Genomic DNA, 23,109 nt, shown 5'->3' on the forward strand with positions numbered 1-23,109 from the left:
AGGGGACAGCAGTGACAAACAGTCAGAAGGCAAATGATAACAAATAGGAGAAAATACGATTAATTACACACACGCAAATACGGCGGAAGGCAAATGATAACAAATACGAGAAAATACGATTAATTAGACACACGCAAATACGGCGGAGGGCCAGGGGTCAGCGAGGCAGGCATAACGAGGCTGCGGGCAGCAGCGAGGCGGGGGGCACACACACAGCTGGTGGCCGTGCGGCGCGGGGGTGTCCTGAGAACAGGTCACACTCACCTGCGCCGCGCGGTCGCCATTTATGGCCAAGTGGGAGGGAGGGAGGAGCAGCTGGGAGGCGGGAGCGAGGAGGGCACAAAATGAAAAGGGGGCGTGGCCGCTTGGACGGCGGCGGGAAGCGGGGAGCGGGACGGGCGGGCACAGGGGAGTGAACAACTAGAAACAAAGTGAATACAAAAACGTGCAAGGGGACAGCAGTGACAAACAGTCAGAAGGCAAATGATAACAAATAGGAGAAAATACGATTAATTACACACACGCAAATACGGCGGAAGGCAAATGATAATAGGAGAAAATACGATTAATTACACACACGCAAATACGGCGGAGGGCCAGGGGTCAGCGAGGCAGGCACAACGAGGCTGCGGGCAGCAGCGAGGCGGGGCGCACACACAGCTGGTGGCCGTGCGGCGCGGGGGTGTCCTGAGAACATGGCGATGGCGTTGTATGTGAACACCTGAACTGACCTACCCTTGATAGAAGGAAGAAATGAATTCTATGGCAGTTGGATTGCTCTTAGTTCAAACAGATTAATGTTTAGATGAGCCTCCGCCAGAGACCAGAAGGCTCTGATCTCCACCTCGCCCAGGTGGCCGCCCCAACTCAGAAGTGACATATCTTCCACCACTGTGAGATTTGGGTGGGGAAGAGAAAGAGTTCTGCTGTTGATCCAATGGCGGTCCTTGAACCACCACTGAAGGTCTTTTGCTGTTCCCTCTGATATCGGAGAGATTCCACTGATGTGCCCACTGGGTATTCATGTTTCACTGCAGCTCCAGCATAGGCCAACTGGCATGTTTTGCCAACAGGATGCAAGAGGCAATGAGGCCAAGCAGCCTCAGTGTCAGTCTCACCAAAATCCAGGAGAGAGGCTGAAACATTGGAATCCTAGCCTGAATATATCCTGGACTTGTTGTTTCGGAAGATAAGCCCGAAACTGAACTGCATCCAGAATAGCTCAGAAGAAAGGGGGCATCTAAGAGGGAATCAGGTGTGACTTTGGCACATTGATAGGGAACCCCTGTGAGTGCAAGAGGTCTGCGTATCTTGAGGTGGGAGACAACTGCCTGGGACGAGCCTGCCTTTAACAGCCAATCGTTGAGGTAGGGGACAACTGGAACCTCTCACTTCCACAGATGTGCTGCAACCACGGCTATCAACTTGGTGAACAACAAAGATGTACTGGTAATTCCAAAGGGGAGCAAAGCGAACTAATAACACGTCTGGTGTACCGTGAACTGCTGGTAATGTCTGTCAGCAGGCAGGACAGGGATGTGGAAATAGGTGTCCTGCAAGGCCATCACTACCATCAAGTCTCCAGGGTTTAGGGCAGATAAGACCTGAGCCAGGGTGAGCATCTTGAATTTTTCCAATTCAAGAAATAATTGAGAGGGTGCAGATGTGATATAGGAAGGAGGCCTCCATCTATCTTTGGTATCAGAAAGTAAAGCTTCAATTTCTAGAATTCGTCGTATAGGGTTTAATAATTTACTTCTGAAAGTGGCACCCTCTCAACAGTTGTTTTGGGCAGAAGGGCCATTACTTTCTGTCACAAGAGCGCAAGGTGGTCCTCTATCAGCCGATCTGGGGATGGAGGGGTGTGTTGGCAGGAGATGGTGTAACCCTGCTGGACAATCAGGAGCACCCATTTATCAATCATAATCTCCCACCGTTGGTAGAGACGGCATTGGATTCTGCTGCAACTGGATGCCCATGCTGGATTAAGGGCAAAATAAGGAGGCTTTATCCTTGAGGCTGCCGTGAGGTTTGGATGGGGTAAGCAAATTGAGCAGACCTCTGGCTTTATACCCCACAAGGCTTGTTGGAGTCGCATCCACTGAGAGTCCCTACCATAGTCACGGTAGGGGGAAGGGGTGTTTGGTGGAATGTGGGTGTTGTGGGGCCACAGAGAGCTTCCATGACCTGGTAGTGGCCCTACAGTCCTTTAATCTATCCAAGGCCGAATCTGTCTAGTCTCCGAAGAGGTGGGTTCCATCGAAGGGCATGTCCATGAGCAAGGCTTGGACAACTCCGAAAAGCCTGTATTCCGCAATCAGCTGTGACGTTGTAACGCCACCAAAGACTCTGCTTCTGATCATGAACTTTGCTGCATCTCGGCCATCAGCAATAGCTTAGGAGAGTATGGCCTGGGCCTCATTTGTGACTATAGCCATCACTTGCGTAACCATATCCTACAAAGTATTGGAATCAAGGTCCAATAAGCACATGGTGTTCACAAACCGCAGTGCCAGGCTGACGGAAGAGAAAATCTTCTTATCAAATGAATCTAGCCTCTTGGCTTCCCTAGCCGGTGGTTTGATAGGGATTGCACAGAGATTAATTTCAGAAGTTGAGGCCTTGTCCACCAGACTATCAAGAGTAGGGAGATGGTAGAGGAAAGCTGGAGCCAAGAAAGCCGGGTAATGGCGGTGAGCAATGGCCTTGTGGACAGGAGTGCCTGTGCAGGGCTTAGCCCAGGCTGTGAGCAGGGCATCAGTGAGGGCTTCGTTGAATGGTAGTAAGGGTTCTGATGGGGATACCCCCGTTGAAGCACCTCCTTAAAGACATTTGGTTTAAATTGAACCACAGGCAGCTTCAGGCCCAGGATCTCAGCACCCCCGGACCACAATTACAAAGGAAACCCTTTCCTCTGTAGCCGCTGTGGGAGGAGAGGGGAGGCCAGTGTCCGGTGAGGTGTCTAGACCAGTGATACTCAAAGTACGGCCCAGGGGCCGCTTGCGGCCCTCTAGACCTTTACATGCGGCCCCCCGATGAACAACAGCACGAGCTGCTGTTTAGTTGCTGAGCACTAATATGCAGAAAAATATGTTAAATAAACAGGCAAGCATTTATTAACTTGCAAATATATACTTGCCTGACTATTTAACATTTTTAAGACCTTCTGAACCCACCTGGACCCCCTGCCGCCACCCTGCTGGCATCAGTGCAGCCCTCGGTTACACCACAGACCGCACTTTGTGACCCCTGGGGTTCAACCCCCAAAAATGAGGCTCATCGCTTCAAACAACTCTTGGAGCTGGGTGGGGGCCGAAGGAAATTCGGGGAAGCACACAGCGGACCCAGTTTCTGATGGTGACTGCACAGAAACCACCTGTGAGTGAGGTCGGGATTTGTGATGTCATTACCTCACAACATCCAAAGAATGGGAGAAATGAAGAAAAGTCGACTTCTTGGACTTCTTCTTACGACACTTACCTGAAGAAGTCCTGGAGTGCGACAAGTTCTGACACAAGCGACTCTGGGAGAGGTCCCGAGATCTTCCATGGAGTCTTATGGCAAGCAGCTAACAGCTTTATGGCCCGCGCATGGATGTCCTTGGGGTTTCTAGTTTTGCACATGACGCAGAGTTGTGCTCTTTTTCCAGGCACCATAGACACACCAAGTAGGGGGTCTGTCACTGACATCTGTAGATGACAGGCACTACGAGGCTTGAACCCAGTGAGTTTCTTCAGAGAAATCTAAAAATAAAAAGAGGGAAAAAGGCATACTAGACAAAATGTTGAAAGAAGGCTGTCAAAAAGGGACGGAGGGAAGCTTGATCCGAATCCACACTGATGACGCAGAAAAGAAGAAATTGAGGTCAGCGCGCTGGGAGGAAGCCTATTAGTGGAGGGCGGAATGTTTCATTCAGCCCACGGAATTGGTTGAATTTGGCGGTAAAACACGTTATTCTTGTAAAGCGGAGTTCCGGTCAAATTCAGGCACGCACTGCATAGAGGTAGTTTTTACCCACAAGGCTTCAGAAATGCAAGCAGGAGTGAGTTTGGCATCCCTTTGCACCATTTTCTAATGCAGGTGGTCAGAGTGCTGCTTTAAGTGTACGTTTTCTGCTGCTCAAGTAGATTTTCTAGTCGAGCTGTAGCAAAATCAACTCGAATGGCCGTGTGCTCTTGTGCACCACATGGTGCTGTTCATGCTGATTTTTCAGCGCTGCTGGAGCGAAATTGCAATGTGAGCAGTGCAAAATGCATATTTTCCGCCCACTGGTGGTACTGCGTGGAATCTTGTAGAGGTGACCCAGTGGAATTCCGTGGTGTGAAACCTGTTAGCTACGCCCACCCAAGATGCCAATATAGGCAACATGTACAACACTTCCTGTGCAGACGATGCCACGCACAGCCAAACGACGACACCTACCAGTGTGCAAAAGGATTGCTCAAAAAGTTCCGGATCTAATCTGACGCCTGAAGAATATTCTAAGGTAAGGAATCTGCAGCTAGAAGTCTCTATCAGATATGATTCAAAATGTGCTCCACTTTAAGTGTAGGTGCTAGAACTTGTGAGGGCTCAAAGACCAAGCAGATATTTACCAGCTCAGAGACATTAGTCTCCTTGATGTAATCATATTGCATGTTGATATCACCCAGTATGATAAGAAAGTTTGACTCAAGGTAGGGGGCTGAAAGTGCCTCTTGGAGAGAGTCAAAACCGTTTTTTGACGGTCCAGTTGGTCTGTAAATCACTAAAATTTCACAGAACGGTTATTACTGGCTGAGAGCAACACAGTTAATGTTTTAGCATCTCTCAAAGAGACCGCGTTCCCCTGTTCTGTTACTGCGGTTGACTGGGTGATTAACATATCCATGCGGTATGGCTAAACCTACATTTAGAGTGCTCTTTTATCCAGGTTATGGTTACAAACAAACAATCCAGCTTGTGGTCTTCCAATAGCATATGCACACCTTAACCACATGAGCTATTAGAGAGCATGCATCAATCACAGGGCAATTGGGGGCAGATTTACAAGCCCCTTGCGCCTCATTTACGCCGCCGTTGCGTCACTTTTGTGACACAGCGGCGGCGCAAATCCTGCGCCATGGTGCGGGGTACTTACAACGTGAAGCATCTGGGAGATGCGTCATGTTGAAAAGCCCTGCGCCACATGTAGGCGTTCCTGCGCAGGGGGGGCATCCCGGCGCAGGAACGCCTCCTAAAAGTGGCTGAGTGAAATCTACAAGATTTCACTCAGTCACTTTTAGGCCCATGCTGTGTCAAAACCCTGCGCCTGCATTGACGCAGCATTAACTAGATAGAGCCCCCAGAGCATTGCTGGCTTGCGACGCAACTCCAGCAATGCGTCACTTTTACGGAACAGATGCGCCACGCATCTGTGCCGTTTTTGCCCCATGGTGCGCCGCATCGTAAATGCGGGCATCCATGATGGCGGAGCTTTGGTGCACAATAACTGGCGCATCCCTGCTGATTTGCTGGGATGCGCCAGTTATTGTAAATATGCCCCTAGGTGTATTGTTCTGGATTGACTGGAGCCTGGTTGGTACATTGGCTACAGGAGGCTCTTCACTGTTTGCAGTTCATCTCCTTAGTACTAAGGTGTAGCAACACTTCTCCCAAATCTTAGAAAATGAGCTTTGGGTGGCAGGTATTTGGCAAATGGTTTTATGTTCTGGAACTCAGGAGGACATAATCCTGCTCAACGAAGAACAATTTGCTGATATGAGACACTCCCGACAAAGTATAACGCGAAACAAATCTGAGGTAAAAACAGCCGTATGGACGGGCACAGACGGTGTTACCTTTAGCGTGCCTTTGGGCAGCAGTCCTCAAGTAGCTAAAGGACAGTCTGCACATCGTGTTTCAAAAAAACACTAGAGCGCACACTTTGCAAGATGGCCGCTCTAAGAAGAAACCCTCCGAACTGTAAAAATGGCTGCTCCAATTGAACAAGACCAATATTAAAAAGTCAGAAAATGTGTGGCAACAGTGTTCCAAACATAGTAGATGAATTTAAAAAGGCGTGGAGCAGAAAAGATAGAGCTTTAATACTGAGAAAGCATTGTGTTGGACATGATGTCATCAAAACAGAGGAAACCAACAGTCTTCATGCGCCATGGGAGTGTAGGAATGTGTATCTGAGTGAGCGAATAGGGACATGTGTAATGCACTCCTTATCACCTTGTGTGGATTTGTGGACTGTGAACGCTCCTATGAACACTTTTTCGAGTTAGAAGATGTACATAGGAACTCATGTACCACCCTGGGACACCGGAGAGGCACAAACCTTACATCCTCAGTGATCATGAATGAATGACTTACTTGGCCAGCAGTCGTTGACATCAGACTCGCAGTGTGGCCCCGTGTAGCCCCGGGAGCATGTGCAGCTGTATCCACCATCAGAGTTGTTGCACAGACCGCCGTGCTGGCAGGGGCTGGACAGACATTCGTTCACATCATCACCACATGTGCGACCTGTGAGGCAGGAGACAAGGAGCAGGTAAGAGTATGGCCTAATAACTACCTCCTCAGCTTTGTTTCTTGTCTGCTCCTCTTCTTAGCCTAACTTGCCTTTTATGTCCTACCTCTTCTTTCCTGAGCTGGCTCCAGCCCTTCCTGACTCTCCTGCACTTCACTTCCAATGCTTCTTCTTCCCTCTGGTCTTTCTGGTCAGCCTATCCTCTTCTTTTGCTTCTGCACCTCTTCCTGTTCTACCATTTCCTCTACTGGTGCTTCTCTTGTCATGGCTTCATCCTGTCCTCCCTCCACATCTCCTTCCCGGTGCTCCTCCTCTGTCCACCCTTCGCTACTTCTTGTTGTGCGTCCTCCTCCTGTCCAGCCTCCATCTTTTCCTATCCTTCCTCTTCCTGTTTTTGACTCTACATCTTTGTGTTTTCTGCCTCCGATACATCTTGCTCTCCTCTTCCCCTCCTTCTTCTTCCTGTTCCAGTGTTGCCTCAAGTTCTTCTCATCTTGTCTCAACCTTGTCCTGTTCTCCCTCCATTATATTCAGAACTTCATCCACTTCTTCCAGTCCTGGCTCCCAACTACGTTTTTCCCTGCCTCTCTTTTTTCTTCTATTCTTTTCTTTCTATCTTAGCATATCTTTTCCTGAACTCCCAACTCTTTGAGTCATTGTAACCTCACAGGAAATACTGCATTTTGCTCTGCATTTCTTTTCTATATATATTTCTGTTATATATGTATATATATATATATATATGTGATCAAGGCCGTTGTACCGGCCGAAACGCATCATGGCAGGCAGTAGAGATAAATACAATTTTATTTTTTGCTACTAAGAGGAGTTTGCTCGTTCCTTTTCGCCGCATCAGGAGGTTCAGGAATGATTGTAATCAATATATATATATATATATATATATATATATATATATATATATATATATATATATATATATATATATATATATATATATATATATCTTGCTTGCCATTGTGGAAGGTGGAAGCCTCAAAACACTGCTAAGAATGTGGCCAGGCCCTGCTTGAGGCCCCTGCATTGCATTGTAGTCCTCAATACCTTGCCAGCCACTGCTGCAGCTGCAGGAGAAGTTCCTGAAGTCATGGGAGTGTCCACAGGTGCCTCCGTTTCCGCAGGGCTCTGATTCACAAGGACTCAAAATGGCTTCACAGTTCAAACCTGCAGGGAAAGCGGGTGGAGGAGTCACCGAGAGTTAGATGACTACAACATCCTGATGATCTACTTCCTTCATCATCACAACAAATTTCACGGCATGCATTGATCAGCTGAAACTAGTAAAACCACAAGAAATTGTAGAAGAATGTTTAAATTATTACAATTCAAACAACGGGTGGTGTGCACGACCTGAATCGCAAGCCACCAATAACGTTATATTGTTTGCTCAATACCGGCTAGCAGATCAGTGCATATACCTACCTCAGTTCACAAAGCAATACATTTCGCCCTCTGGACAGGTGAGACACTGGAAACATCCATATAGATTGAACCCTCGGAGAGCCCACCTACAGCAGCACAGTCTTTGTCAAAGTCATACCTATGACTTTGACAAAGATTGTGCTGTCGAAACGCGTCACTCAGTAAATACTTAATTCTCTTCAAAAATCCTGAAGTGCGACTCTTTCTTACAGACGTGGAACGAAAGGATATGTTAATACCACAGTGGGTCCAGCACCCACCTGTCTGCACCAACCCCGCCTCGAGTGTCCAGATACATAATGTACCAACCACTGATCTAATAAGGATTGTGCTCTCCAGTCTCCAGATACAATTGTGCCAACCACTGTTCTAATAAGTAATGTACCTGCCAGTGTCCAGATACATACTGTGCCAAACCCTGCTCTAATAAGTAATGTGCCCTCCAGTGTGCAGGTCATATTGTGCCAGCAAATATTCTAATAAGTAATCTATCCTCCAGTGTCCAGATGCATACAGTGCCAATCACTGCTCTAGTAAGTAATGTACCCTCCAGTGTCCAGATACAACTGTGCCAACCACTGTTCTAATAAGTAATGTACCCTACAGTGTCTAGATACATACTGTCCCAGCACAGCCCAATTTAGTAATGCACTCTCCAGCATCCATATATATATAACATGTCAGATAATGCTACGTTAAGTAATCTATCCTCCAGTGTCCAGTTGCATACAGTGCCAATCACTGCTCTAGTAAGTAATGTACCCTCCAGTGTCCTGATCCATGATGTGCCAACTGTTGCTCTAATAAGGAATGTGCTCTCCACCGTCCTGATACATAATGTGCCAGTCACTGCACTAGTAGGTCATGTACCCTCCAGTGTCTAGATACAGTGTCTAGATACATACTGAGCAAGCCACTTCTCTAATAAGTAATGTGCCCTCCAGTGTCCAGATACAACTGTGCCAACCGCTGCTCTAATAAGGAATGTGCCCTCCAGTGTCCAGATACAACTGTGCCAACCGCTGCTCTAATAAGGAATGTGCCCTCCAGTGTCCAGATACAACTGTGCCAACCGCTGCTCTAATAAGGAATGTGCCCTCCAGTGTCTACATACATACTGTGCCAACCACTGCTCTAATATGGAATGTGCCCTCCAGTGTGCAGGTGTATACTGTGCCAGCCACTGCTCTGAAACGTAATGTGCCCTCTAGCGTCCAGATACAACTGTGCCAACCGCTGCTCTAATAAGGAATGTGCCCTCCAGTGTCTACATACATACTGTGCCAACCACTGCTCTAATAAGGAATGTGCCCTCCAGTGTCTACATACATACTGTGCCAACCGCTGCTCTAATAAGGAATGTGCCCTCCAGTGTCTACATACATACTGTGCCATCCACTGCTCTAATAAGGAATGTGCCCTCCAGTGGCCAGATACAACTGTGCCAACCACTGCTCTGAAACGTAATGTGCCCTCTAGCGTCCAGATACATAATGTGCCAACCACTGCTCTAATATGGAATGTGCCCTCCAGTGTGCAGGTCATATTGTACCAGCCACTATTCTAATAAGTACTGTTCCCTCCAGTGTCCAGATACAACTGTGCCAACCACTGTTCTAATAAGTAATGTACCCGCCAGTGTCCAGATATATACTGTCCCAGCACGGCACTCTCCAGCATCCATATATATATAACATGTCAGATAATGCTACATTAAGTAATCTATCCTCCAGTGTCCAGATGCATACAGTGCCAATCACTGCTCTAGTAAGTAATGTACCCTCCAGTGTCCTGATACATACAGTGCCAATCACTGCTCTAGTAAGTAATGTACCCTCCAGTGTCCTGATACATACAGTGCCAATCACTGCTCTAGTAAGTAATGTACCCTCCAGTGTCCAGACGTTGGAAAACTTATGGGGCGAAGATTAAGGGAAACATTTATGAACAGGTATAAAAATTTGGGGAGGACAATCATCTTAGCTATTGCAATGTGACCTGTTAGAGAAAGCGCAATGCGAGCTGTTAGACCAGTGCTCAGTCCTTCAGCCACTCCTCTGCACGACTGTAATTGCCACGCCATAGTTCTACTGCATCACGCTCAGCCACACACCAAGATAACGAATCGGCTCGGAAACCCACATCAAGGGTACTCCGTAGCGAAGGGCACCATCCAGTCAGTAAGGGGAAATAAAACAGGGGCCTTTTCACAGAACTAACTTAAGACAAAATCCTAAACTTACTACTTTTGTTATTCATAGAAGGCATTTAGTAGTAGTAAAGTTAGTATTTTGTCTTAAGTTTGACTTAAGACAAACTTGAGACAGACTTAAGACAGTATTAAGACAGACTTAAGAGTTAAGTCTGTCTTAAGTTTGCCTTAAGTCTGAAAATCCTAACTACTACTACTAAATGCCTTCTGTGAATACCAAAAGTAGCAAGTTTAGGATTTTGTCTTAAGTTAGTTCTGTGAATCAGGCCCACAGACTTTGCCCTATTGATATGTATTCCAAAATGTACCACTTCCCGTGGGAGGGGAGCCAGGTTCTCTAGCGGGTCCTGCATATAAAACATAATGTCATCAGCATACATCGATACAACTAGCCGCCTGGTGATGAAACCAATTTCCCTATTCGCAAGGTGCTGTCAGGGCCATGCCGACAGTGGCTCCATTGCTGTTGCAAAAAGGAGCGGCGACAGTGGGCAACCTTGCCTGTGCCTTGAGCAACATGAACTGTTTCTGATATTAAGCTGTTTAGCCAAACCCTAGCATGGGGTAAAGAATAGAGAAGCTGTATCTGCTTGGAAAATTGTAGACTTAAGCCGAGGCGGCTCATCAATGGAAAAAGGTAGGTGCATTCTAAGGAATCAAATTCCTTAGTAGCATCTAAAAGGGCTGCAGTGGCCGAGATCTTGGGGTCCAAGTGATAAATTAGTGCGAAAGTGGTGCACAGATTGTGTGCGGTGGAACAGCCAGGGCCGAACCCCGACTGACCAGGCTGAACAATCACAGGCAGGAGTGGCTGTAAGCAGCTAGCCAACAGCTTGGTTTAGATCTTATTATCACTGTTAATTAAAGAGAGTGGCTGCTAGGAGTCATGAAGACTAGCCTGTTTGTCTGTTTTTAAGAGCATAATTATGACTGCCTCTTTTAATGAGGGGGGTAGATATCAAACGTCGAGGGATTCCTGGAACATTGCCAGGTTGATGCGGGGCCAGCGGGGTTGAGTATTCTTTGTAAAACGCTGTGGTCAGGCCATCTAAGTCAGATGCTTTGTCTCCAGGGATGGAACCAATTATTTGCACTATTTCTTCTGCTGTGATGGGCAAATCTAAATACGCCCAATGAGCCCGATCTAGCCAAAGTAGCTGTATAGTATCAAGATGGGCAGTAAGCTCAGCTGGTCCCAGCACCGGTGTGGCCCTGTATAAACCAGTGTAAAAGGAATCATTGTTTGAAGTAAATCTGATTGGGATGTGGCAGGGGTGGACTGCTCGTCAAAACAATTCAGACACAAAGGTGGGGGCGCGTGGTCTATGGAGCATTCCTGTGAGTGTCTTTCGAGGACGGTCACCCTCTCGATACCATCTGGCTTCAGCATTGCAACACAAATAATGGACATCCCTCTCGCCTCCTCCCGATGTTCTATCATGACTCCCTAATATGAACCAAGGTAGTGGGGTCGTTAGTATGGAAATACTCTCACTCCCACCAGAGCAAGTCCGCCTACAGATGGGTTAATAGGCCACATATAGCCCTCAAGTCCCCAGATTGCTTAGAAATACAGACACCCCTGATGAACACTTTAAAAGCCTTCCAAAATAGTAGAGGGCGAATCCATAGAGCCTGCGTCATTAGCAAAAAAATCCACAATAGCTTCTCTGATTTCTTCATGAAACACTGTATCACGTAGTGCCTCAGAAGGCAAGCGCCAAGAAAAGACAAGGGGCGGCTTCTGGGGAAGTCGTATCTGCAACAGAACAGAGGCATGGTCCGACAAGGTGCGGGGTAGGTGAGCCACCTTAGTGGTCCATGTCTAGACCTCTCTAGATGTTAACCAAAAATGTATCCTGGACCAGGCATTAAGGTGCCTAGAGACACCAAGTGCCCTCCAGGCATCCCCATTCACGTGTCTCTAAACCCTACTTAGACAGTAATCTAGAATAATTGTGTTGAGTGTCCGTGCAGCATTGGGTTGCGGGCACCTGGAGGTGCCAGAGCGACCGAGAATGTAATCGAGGGGAGCACTGAGATCCCCATTCCAGATTAAAACCTGTGGGCTGAAGCTAGAGATCAATCTTCAAAGCCCGTAAAAAAACAAGGGTTCATCGGGGTCATAAATGGCGGCAAGAACCACTGGGTGCGTATATAATTGTCCAGCTAAAATTACAGGCCGCCCTTCACTGTCAATGTGGGAATGAGATAGCTGCCATGGAAGCCCCTTTTGAAGCAGAACCGCAACGCCCCTAGGGTAGTTAGAATATATGGAGGTATTTACCTCCCCGCACCAAAGAGAGCAAAGCCCTAAATGTGATGTGCTCGTCAGGTGTGTTTCTTGTAGAAAGCAGATATCTACTTGGGGTCTAGGGAGGTAAGCATGGACTAAACGCACCTTCCGGCAGTCCTTAAGCCCCCGAATATTCCAAGTGACGCATGCTGGCAATGGATTGAGGACTTGAAGCTTAATGGGAGTTGGTGTCCGGCGACGGGGTCCCTAAATAAAGATATAACGTACATCTGAAGTAAATAAAGGGCATAAACTACTTCCAACCACCCTCCACCCACAGCCCCAATCATTAATTGCTTGTCCCTGCCCCAGTCAGTAATGTGCCCTGAATGTCTCAGCCGGTTTTGTGCCGTCTCATCCTCCACTGTTGGAATCACTAATCTTTGCATTCATCTTCATGGGCCCTTTCTCACGCTTAAGAAGACCATGATCCATCTCCTTTCAACCTTCCACCTGTGATTTACCTGTTTATCTAAATCATTGCGAGATGTGAACTGTCCCGTTTACTATTCCCTGTGTGTTATTTCTCTATTTGACCCCTTCGGGGCGGTGTCCCTTCACCAGGCCCCTGGGTGTTATATCTCAATTTCACCCCTTGGGGTCAGTGTCTCATCACCGGGCCTCAGTGTGTTACATCTCTATGTAATCCTCTGGAGTCAGTGCCCCATCACCCCTCCATCAGTCCTAAGTGTGCTATCACTCGATATTATCCCTTCGTGGCAGTGCCATCACCCATTCCACCAGCCTCCAGTGTATATATTTCTATGTGACCCCCTTGGTATCAGGGCCATCACCCGCTCCACTAGTCCGCTGTGTGTTATATCTCTATGTGATCGCTTGTGGCAGTGCCCAATTACCTATACACTAGCCCCCTATGCATATCCAGTGGATCTGATCCTCTGGGTGTAGGAAACCTTTACCATTCTCCAGTCCATGTATCTTACCCATCTGACTACTTCAGGCTGTAGCCCACCCAGTCAGAACTCCCCTTGGGTAACCATCGCCTCTGACCCCTTGAGGGGCCATACCTCCTCACCCCTGTGTAAGTGATCCCTTCATCCTGGATAGAGACCGCTTTGGGGGCGGTACCCCATTCACAAGCCACTGTGTATTTATTTATTTATTTATTTATTTTGAAAGTTTTATAGAGCGCGAACAAGATCCATTCCTTCATCCTGTGTTACTTGTGTATCAAGCTGACAGACAGACCTTTAGGGGGAGGCGGCCTCTCTCCTCTTCGTGTCCCTGTGTATGTGACCCCCTCACCCTGTATTACCTGTGTGTGTGATCCATTGGGCTACTACCCACTTTTCCCCCTCACGAGTCCCTTTGTATGTGAATCCGTCACCTTGTATTACCTGCGCATCTGACCCCTTTGGGAACTGTACCCCCTCCATGAGACCACTTGTTGGAGAGTGGGTGTGGGGGGCTGTACCACCTTCACCAGCTCCTGTCTATGTGATCTCTTCACCCTGTATTACCTGTGTGTGTGACTTTTGACAGAAAACAAGGACCCCCTGTTTTGGATCAATATCCTGGGACAGGGCAAACAATATATGTGAGATAACAATCCCAGGCATACAATTAAGGAGAGAGGCAAAAATGGATTAAGGCAAACACACAACTAATTCAATATGAAAAAATACAATTTTTAATATGATAAACACATATAGTAAAAAATCAATAGATTGATGCCAATTGATAATGGAAACCATCTGTTATTCTTATCATATAGCTTTTTATTGTGACAACATATGTATTAGTACAATGTTATTTTATCAATTGGCATCAATCTATTGATTTTTTACTATATGTGTTTATCATATTAAAAATTGTATTTTTTCATATTGAATTAGTTGTGTGTTTGCCTTAATACATTTTTGCCTCTCTCCTTAATTGTATGCCTGGGATTGTTATCTCACATATATTACCTGTGTGTGTGATACATTGGGCCGGTACTCACTCTGCCTCTTCACGAGTCCCTTTGTATGCGATTCTGTCACCTTGTATTACCTGTGCATCTGACCCCTTAGGAAACTGTACCCCATCCATGAGACCACCTTGGAGGGGGGATGTACCACTTCAGAAGCTCCTGTGTATGTGATCCCTAGTACCTGTGTATCCAGCAGCACAGGAGCAAGTGTAACCATTGATGTGATTGTGACAGATCCCTTGGTTCTGGCAGGGGTTCGAGTCACATTCGTTGACATCCACGTCACATTCAGAGCCGCTCCAACCGGGATCACACTCACACTGGAAGCTGCAGGAGACAGGAGAAGGAGGTGTAATAAGACAGGAGGGGAAGGTAAAATAGGGAAGATCACAGGGCATGAGAAAGGACATATCTTAAAACCCAACACCATCCTCACAACCTCAAGAGCAATGAAAGAACCCCACAGCTTTAACTGGAGTTTGAAGGGAACTGAAAATCCTTCACTCTCTGGACAAAAAACTATACACACACATATATATATATATATATATATATATATATATATATATATATATATATATATATATATATATATATATATATATATATATATATATATATATATATATATATATATTCCTGTGGAAGGCAAGCACCAAAACGCGTCGACTGTCCCTGTAAATTTGCAGTAGTGGTAAAGTAATAAAAAGAGGAGAAATCTAGCCCTGCGGTGCCACTTGATTTATAACTGTGTCAAGAGAAAAGCAGTGATTTCTATAGCACAACCCTAGCCAAAAGGCAGCGGGGCATTGAACATGGTCAAAGAAAAATAAAGTCAACGAGTAATAGGAGAGGAAGCTGGGTTGAGGACTTTTAATGCAGTGTGATGTAGTGTTCTCTAAAGAGGTGAGTCTTCAACCCTTTCCTAAATTGGAGCAGCGTTAGGGTGATCCTCATGGATACATCTTGTTTCAGATTCTGGGTACTTAGATGGAAAAGGTCTGCATATTTCACGTTTCCTCCAGAAAGTGGTGAATTTTCAGTTCTCTGAATGAGGCCATATTATCTACATTATCCTTTGAAAGACGTCCTAACTCCCACAATTTTGCATGACGCTGAAATATCTGCCCCCACCCTCCTTCCACATTTCTTCAGGTTCTCACCCTTGGGCATGGCTCTGGCAGGTGCCATGGGTGCAGGGGCTATGGGTGCAGTGGTCCACCTGGGAGCTGCAGAATGGTGGCGCAAGCCCGGGTGGGCAGTGGCAGCGGAATCCATTCTTGCCGCTCTCGCAGACGCCACCGTTCTGACATGGGCTGGAGGCACACTCGTCCACATATGTCTCACAGCGCCGCCCTGCAGGTAAAAATATTTAATAACAACTGGGTCTCAGTTAATTACCAGCATTAACTGTTTGATGGACGGCGGCGCAGACAAAGAAGAATGAAGAGATTTCTTGCACTCTATTTGTTATGGTGCTAGACACATCACTTCTATTAGAAGGGCGACCTAACCTGAATAAGCACATGCACAATTCAATAAAGATACACATTTAAAGGTAACTCTTCTTCTCAGGCTTTAGGGAAAAAAACTATGATAAATACCTATTCTTTTTATCCACTCTACTAATAAATGTCTCATTCAGAGGATGCAAAAAGAACATTTGATGGACAGAATGCAGAACAATGTCATTCACCCCAGTACAGAGATCTGGGCCTAAATCCATCGTTTTTTTTCTCCCCATGCCATTCCAGTTTGAACCCAGCCATATGCAAACCAGTCTTGACCCTGCGCCCAATGGGAACAGTCCAGTCCGAACTGCCAGACCAGATCCTCCCTGGACTGGAAACAAGCATCCTAGGACCGGTTTCGGGCTTTCAGCCCTCATCAGCCAGGATAGCTTGATTTCATTGGCATGGAGAGCACAGGACTTATGTCTGAGCATACCTGTCCCACTCGGGGTGACAAATGCAAAAAGAACAATTGATGGACAGAATGCAGAACAAGGTCATACATTCACCCCAGTTCAGAGATCGGGGCTTAAATCCATCGTTTTTTGCTCACCATGCCATTCCAGTTTGGACCCAGCCATATGCAAACCAGTCTTGACCCTGCGCCCAATGGGAACAGTCCAGTCCGAACTGCCAGACCAGATCCTCCCTGGACTGGAAACAAGCATCCTAGGACCGGTTTCGGGGTTTCACCCCTCATCAGCCAGGTCTGCATATGGCCAGGTCTAAACTGGGGTGGCATGGTGAGCAAAAGAATGACGTTAACCCAGATCTCTTGACTGGAGGTGAATGTTTTGAATTGTTCTGCATTCCATCCATCAATTGTGTGTCTCTTGCTTCCTCACCCTAAGTGCGCCGGGTATGCCCAGACGTGGGTCCCGGGCTGACTGTGCCACTGGAATCAAGCTATCCTGGCTGATGAAGGGTGAAACCCCAAAACTGGTCCTAGGATGCTCACTTACATACACAAAATGTCTAATTAACACATCTCAAGTACCGCTAATAGGAGAGTTATAGGACCAGGAGGTTCATGTGTCTAGGACTGAGAATAACCCGGGATTATTAAAACAAAACAGGAAATGTAGGTAATAACAGGAAATATTGCAAAATTTGTGGAATCCATGTGCGCTTGAGCACTTGTCCCTGTGCGCAAACTGTATGCCAATTGAGAAAGAAAGCCTCGGCAAGGCAGTGAAAATGCAGGCGTGGGCAGAAAAAACTAGTACCAAAATAATGTGATAACTTCTAAATGGAAAAACATATACGGTAATACTGATATTATCAACGTTTTTATTAAGCATGTTTTTTGGGGAGTAGAAAACATAATTTAAAAAAATATATGTATATATAAACAATTTTATAAAAAACATTACATATGTGGAAAAATATATAGAAAATATTTTGCCCGTTGTCACAAGTTTACAGTGACTACATTGTTCATACATCAATTAAATGTAAATATTATTTGATGGTCTATTTTTATCAATGAAGTCACATCAAGAGATTAGACACCAATGTCCTGTGTACGATGCATATTCAAGACGACATAATATAATAGAACAACTATAACCATATCAGTGTTACCCTATGTGTTTCTCCATTTAGACGTTATCACATTATTTTGCTACTGGTTTTTTATGCCCACACCTGCATTTTCACTGCCTTGCCGAGGCTTTCTTTCTCAATTGTTGTTTTCCTTGCTATTGGCAAGTGTATCTTGTTTACAGGGGCCCTGTTACTTCGAAAAGTCACAGACTGTATGTCTGCTGTTTAATTATGGCGTACAATGATGGAGGAATATTTTTGGGTTGACATCTGTGCCATACAAAAAATAATACATAAAATACTGCCATGTTACTTCACTGTGCTGATCATAGCTCTGGGAACCATTGCCAGAATACGGGAAACATCCTTTACAACGCAACTTTTACAACGCAGTGCCTTTACGACGCAACTTTTACAACGCAAACCATTACAACGCATTGCGCTGGGGGGCGCTCTAGGATAGGGAATACGTTTAGTTTTCTATCCAACACCTTCCCTAGTTTCCACGGGGACTGGAGTTGGAATAGTAAATTAAACTATTCACTATCCAGCACCCCAAATCAAGACTGGTTTTTCCCTTTAAATTGCCCTTTGTGGGCTATGCCCAGCAGAGAGCTGACTAATACACCGAAGGCAACATGAAGACTTTCCTGCTTGCAGCTAGCAGACTTCTTGTATGCTTAGCAAAGGTCTGGGGCGATTGTGGGTCAATGTTGAACCTCTGGAAACTGCTCTGAAGGCAAGGGAAGCTAGCCACTTAATAACTGCCACAGACTTATGGGACCTGGTTGCAATCTGGGGCCCATTGGAACTACTCTCTGGTGTCTGGGGAGTGCAGAGGGTCCTATAGACAAGAGGAGCCGGTTCTGCTGCACAGCAAAGCAAAGGACCACTTTGAACTGTGCATTTTTCCTGTGGGCGAAAATTGGGAATTGTGGGGGATTCACCATCCACCCGGAAAACACAGACTGGAGGCTGAGGAACTAGTCCTGAAGATCTGCACACCTGCCATCAAGGACACACAGTCACATCTATAGCTTTTTACCTTTGCTCACCCCTGAACCAATGCTTAAATTCACATCAGTAGATGTTGATCTGCATTCACCTGAGTATCCAGGCTATCTGAGGTTACACCTGTCGCTTTTGACCTTTACTCACCTGTGTATCCAGACTTGGTTTGGATCACCTGTGCATCCAGCCTCATAGACATAGCTGTACTCACCTGTGTATCTAAGCTCACAGTCATACCTGTACTCACTTGTGTATCCAGGCTATCCGAGGTCACACCTGTTGCATTTTACCTTTACTCATCTGTGTATTCTGACTTGGTTTGGATCACCTGTGCACCCAGGCTCACAGATATAGCTGTACTCACTTGTCTATCTATGCTTATGGCCACACCTGTACTCACATGTGTATCCAGACTGTCCAAGGTTACACCTGCTGCCTTTTACCTTTACTCACCTGTGTATCCAGACTTGGTTTGGATCACCTGTGCATCCAGGCTCACAGACATAGTTGTACTCACCTGTGTATCTATGCTCACGGTCACACCTGTGCATCCAGGCTCACAGACATAGCTCTAATCACCTGTATATATATGCTCACGGTCACACCTGTACTCACCTGTGCATACAGGCTCACTGACATAGCTGTACTCACTTGTGTATCTGTGCTTTTGGCCACACCTGTACTCACCTGTGTATCCAGGCTGTCCAAGGTTACACCTGTTGCCTTTTACCTTTACTCATCTGTGTACCCAGACTTGGTTTGGATCACCTGTGCATCCAGCCTCACAGACATAGCTGTAATTACCTGTGTATCTATGCTCACGGTCACACCTGTACTCACCTGTGTATCCAGGCTCACAGACATATCTGTAATCACCTATTTAGCTGTGCTTATGGTCACACCTGTACTCACCTGTGCATACAGGCTCACAGCCATAGCTGTACTCTCCTGTGAATCTATGCTTATGATCACACCTGCTCTCCCCTGTGTATCCAGGCTGTCCAAAGTTACATCTGTTGCCTTTTACCTTTACTCACCTTTGTAATCAGACTTGGTTTGGATCACCTGTGCATCCAGCCTCACAGACATATCTGGGATCACCTGTACATCTATGCTCATGGTCACACCTGCACTCACCTGTGTATCCAGGCTCACAGACATATCTGTAATCACCTGTTTATCTATGCTTATGGCCACACCTGTACCCAACTGTGCATCCAGGCTCACATATATAGCTTTACTCACCTGTGTATCTATGATTATGGTCACACCTTTACTCCCCTGTGTATCCACGCTGTCCAAGGTTACATCGGTCGGCTTTTATTTTTACTCACCTTGGTATCCAGACTTGGTTTGGATCACCTGTGCATCCAGGCTAACAGACATAGTTGTACTCACCTGTGTATCTATACTCACAGTCGCACCTGTACTCACCTGTGCATCCAGGCTCACAGACATAGCTATAATCACCTGTTTATCTATGTTTATAGTCACACGTGTACTTGCCTGTGCATTCAGGCTCACACACATAGTTGAACTCATCTGTGTATCTATGCTCACAGTCACACCTGTACATCCAGGCTTACAGACATAGCTGTATTCACCTGTGTATCTATGCTTATGGTCACACCTGTACTCCCCTGTGTATCCATGCTGTACAAGGTTACACCTGTTGGCTTTTATTTTTACTCACCGTGGTATCCAGACTTGGTTTGGATCACCTGTGCATCCAGGCTCACAGACATTGTTGTACTCACCTGTGTATCTATACTCACGATCGCACCTGTACTCACCTGTGCATCCAGGCTCACAGACATAGTTGTAGTCACCTGTGTATCTATACTCACAGTCGCACCTGTACTCACCTGTGCATCTAGGCTCACAGACATAGCTGTAATCACCTCTTTATCTATGTTTATAGTCACACCTGTACGTGCCTGTGCATCCAGGCCCACATACATAGTTGTACTCACCTGTGTATCTATACTCCCAGTCGCACCTGTACTCACCTGTGCATCTAGGCTCACAGACATAGTTATACTCACCTGTGTATCTATATTCACAGTCGCACCTGTACTCACCTGTGCATCTAGGCTCACAGACATAGTTATACTCACCTGTGTATCTATACTCACGGTCGCACCTGTACTCTCCTGTGCATCCAGGCTTACAGACATAGCTGTAATATGTTTATAGTCACACCTATACTTGCCTGTGCATTCAGGCTCACCGACATAGTTGAACTCACCTGTGTATCTTTGCTCACGGTCACACCTGTACTCACCTGTGCATCCAGGCTTACAGACATAGCTGTACTCACCTGCGTATCTATGCTTATGGTCATACCTGTACTCAGCTGTGCACCCAGGCTCACAGTCAGACCTGTAGCCATTGAGTTGGTCCACACAATGCCCGCACAGGCAGGGGGCTCTGGCACACTCATCCATGTCTGCCTGGCACGTTACCCCTGTGGACTAGCATCGGGTGTGTCACAGTGACCATGGTGTCCTACAGTGTAGGGCAATGGGCTTGGGGGAGGGGCAATCACTACACCTGTCGCTAATACCACCTGCATGTGTCTTCTTGAGGGATTAGTAATAAATATATGGGGGAAAATGTTCATTGCATTAATATTCTCCATCACTATGTTCATGATCCTAGACGTCTTTACCAGCTTAGACACTGCCCAACACCAAAGGCACCTCAGGGTAAAGGCTTGACTAGTTCTGGTCAGTCTCAAGAGACTTAGAACAGCAGGCACATTTCTACCCACCCTCGCCACCCCATGTGCACCTGTTCTAGTTAACATACAAATGTTACAGCTCATGAACATACTTAGGGGCCGCGGGCTCTCCCTCCGCTCAAAGGAGGGCACTACCCAGATCCCCACAGACCCTGGTGGTCATCCACTATCCACATCTACAGCAGGCTGCACCTCCATTAGGACAGGAAGGAAAGAAAAGGTCAAGCCAGGCAACTAGAAGGGTCCTTCTGCTAGCCCCACAACACATTCGCCATACTGCAGCGCGCTGTCCAGCCTTCTGTCCAGCCTTCTGGTGGTACCAAATCACCTCAGCTACTGAAAAAAATCAGTGGTCTGCCCAGCCATCAACCCACACATGGCCAACGGAGCCTTGGGCTAGCGTGGTCAATGGAGCCTTGGTCTAGCATGGCCAATGGAGCCTTGGGCTAGCATGGCCAACGGAGCCTTGGGCTAGCATGGCCAATGGAGCCTTGGGCTAGCATGGCCAATGGAGCCTTCGGCTAGCAAATGGCCATGCTTGGGCTAGCATGGCTAGCATGGCCAGCGGAGCCTTGGGCTAGCATGGACAACTGAGGAGGACTGTGCTACACCACCCAGAGCGGCAGCCCTGGCTCTGGCCAATGCCACACTAGATATGAAAACCCCTCTTAAGCTCACACCAGTCCACCAAACAGACATCAAGGCGGCCAGTCCGAAGCTTGCAGTGATGACTCTTTAGGGCCAGAGTAAAGGTCAGAGCCCCATCTCTCACATGCAAGAGTACACACTACTCTTTCCTATGTGTAGTGCATTGGCTGTGCCTTGTCCACTACCTCTACTTAAAAATAACCCTCTACAGACCAACACAGCTGCCTACAAACACACAGGGGAAGCAGTTGTCTCATCGATTAAGCCTTCCACCCTCGGACAGCCAGAATGCCTTTCAGATTACTGCCACCCCCGTATCCTACTTAGTCCCAAAGGTCATACATCTACCAGCCAGCCAACCGGATGTAGCACTGACTCTGTCGAAACAACAGCTGATCGACAGAATGCAGAACAATGTCATACATTCACCCCAGTACAGAGATCTGGGGCTAAATACATTGTTTTTTTGCTCATCACACCACCACAGTTCAGACATGGCCATATGCAAATCAGCCTTGACCCCATGCCTCATGGGAAGAGTCCAGCCCGAACTGCCAAGCTATGTCTTTCCTGGACCGGAATCAAGCATCCTAGGACCGGTTCCTGGCTATCAGCCGTCTTCAGCCAGGATAGATTGACTCCAGTGGTGTGGAGAGCACTGACTCACGTCTGAGCATACCCGTCCCACTCGGGGTGACAAATGCAAAAACAACAGTTGATGGACAGAATTCAGAACAATGTCATACATTCACCCCAGTACAGAGATCTGGGGCTAAATACATCGTTTTTTTGCTCACCACACCACCCCAGTTCAGATATGGCCATATGCAAATCAGCCTTGACCCTGTGCCTCATGGGAACAGTCCAGCCCGAACTGCCAAGCCATGTCTTCCCTGGACCGGAATCAAGCATCCTAGGACCAGTTTCTGGCTATCAGCCGTCTTCAGCCAGGATAGCTTGACTCCAGTGGCGTGGAGAGCACGGGATTCACGTTTGAGCATACCCGTACCACTCGGGGTGACAAATGCAAAAACAACAGTTGATGGACAGAATGCAGAACAATGTCATACATTCACCCCAGTACAGAGATCTGGGCCTAAATCCATCTTTTTTTTGCTCATCACACCACCCCAGTTCAGACATGGCCATATGCAAATCAGCCTTGACCCCATGCCACATGGGAACAGTCCAGCCCGAACTGTCAAGCCATGTCTTCCCTGGACCGGAATCACGCATCCTAGGACCGGTTTCTGGCTATCAGCTGTCTTCAGCCA

The 23,109-nt window shown here is 46.8% G+C and overlaps 1 protein-coding gene across 1 annotated transcript in view; it reads right to left on the minus strand.

The window, feature by feature from the left end:
* The window catches only part of LOC147660783 (neurogenic locus notch homolog protein 1-like), a 415,745-nt gene that overhangs the window by 168,626 nt on the left and 224,010 nt on the right, over positions 1–23,109 (minus strand). The window contains exons 14-17 of the mRNA XM_086951469.1: positions 15,541–15,733; positions 14,559–14,704; positions 7,559–7,678; positions 6,340–6,492 (exon numbers count right to left, since the gene is read on the minus strand). Of these exons, the coding sequence (XP_086807595.1) occupies positions 6,340–6,492; positions 7,559–7,678; positions 14,559–14,704; positions 15,541–15,733 (612 nt within the window). The remainder of the gene's footprint in view (positions 1–6,339; positions 6,493–7,558; positions 7,679–14,558; positions 14,705–15,540; positions 15,734–23,109) is intronic.

This window comes from Lissotriton vulgaris, unplaced genomic scaffold (genome assembly GCF_964263255.1).
Source record: "Lissotriton vulgaris unplaced genomic scaffold, aLisVul1.2 SCAFFOLD_1465, whole genome shotgun sequence".
NCBI classification, from domain to species: domain Eukaryota; kingdom Metazoa; phylum Chordata; class Amphibia; order Caudata; family Salamandridae; genus Lissotriton; species Lissotriton vulgaris.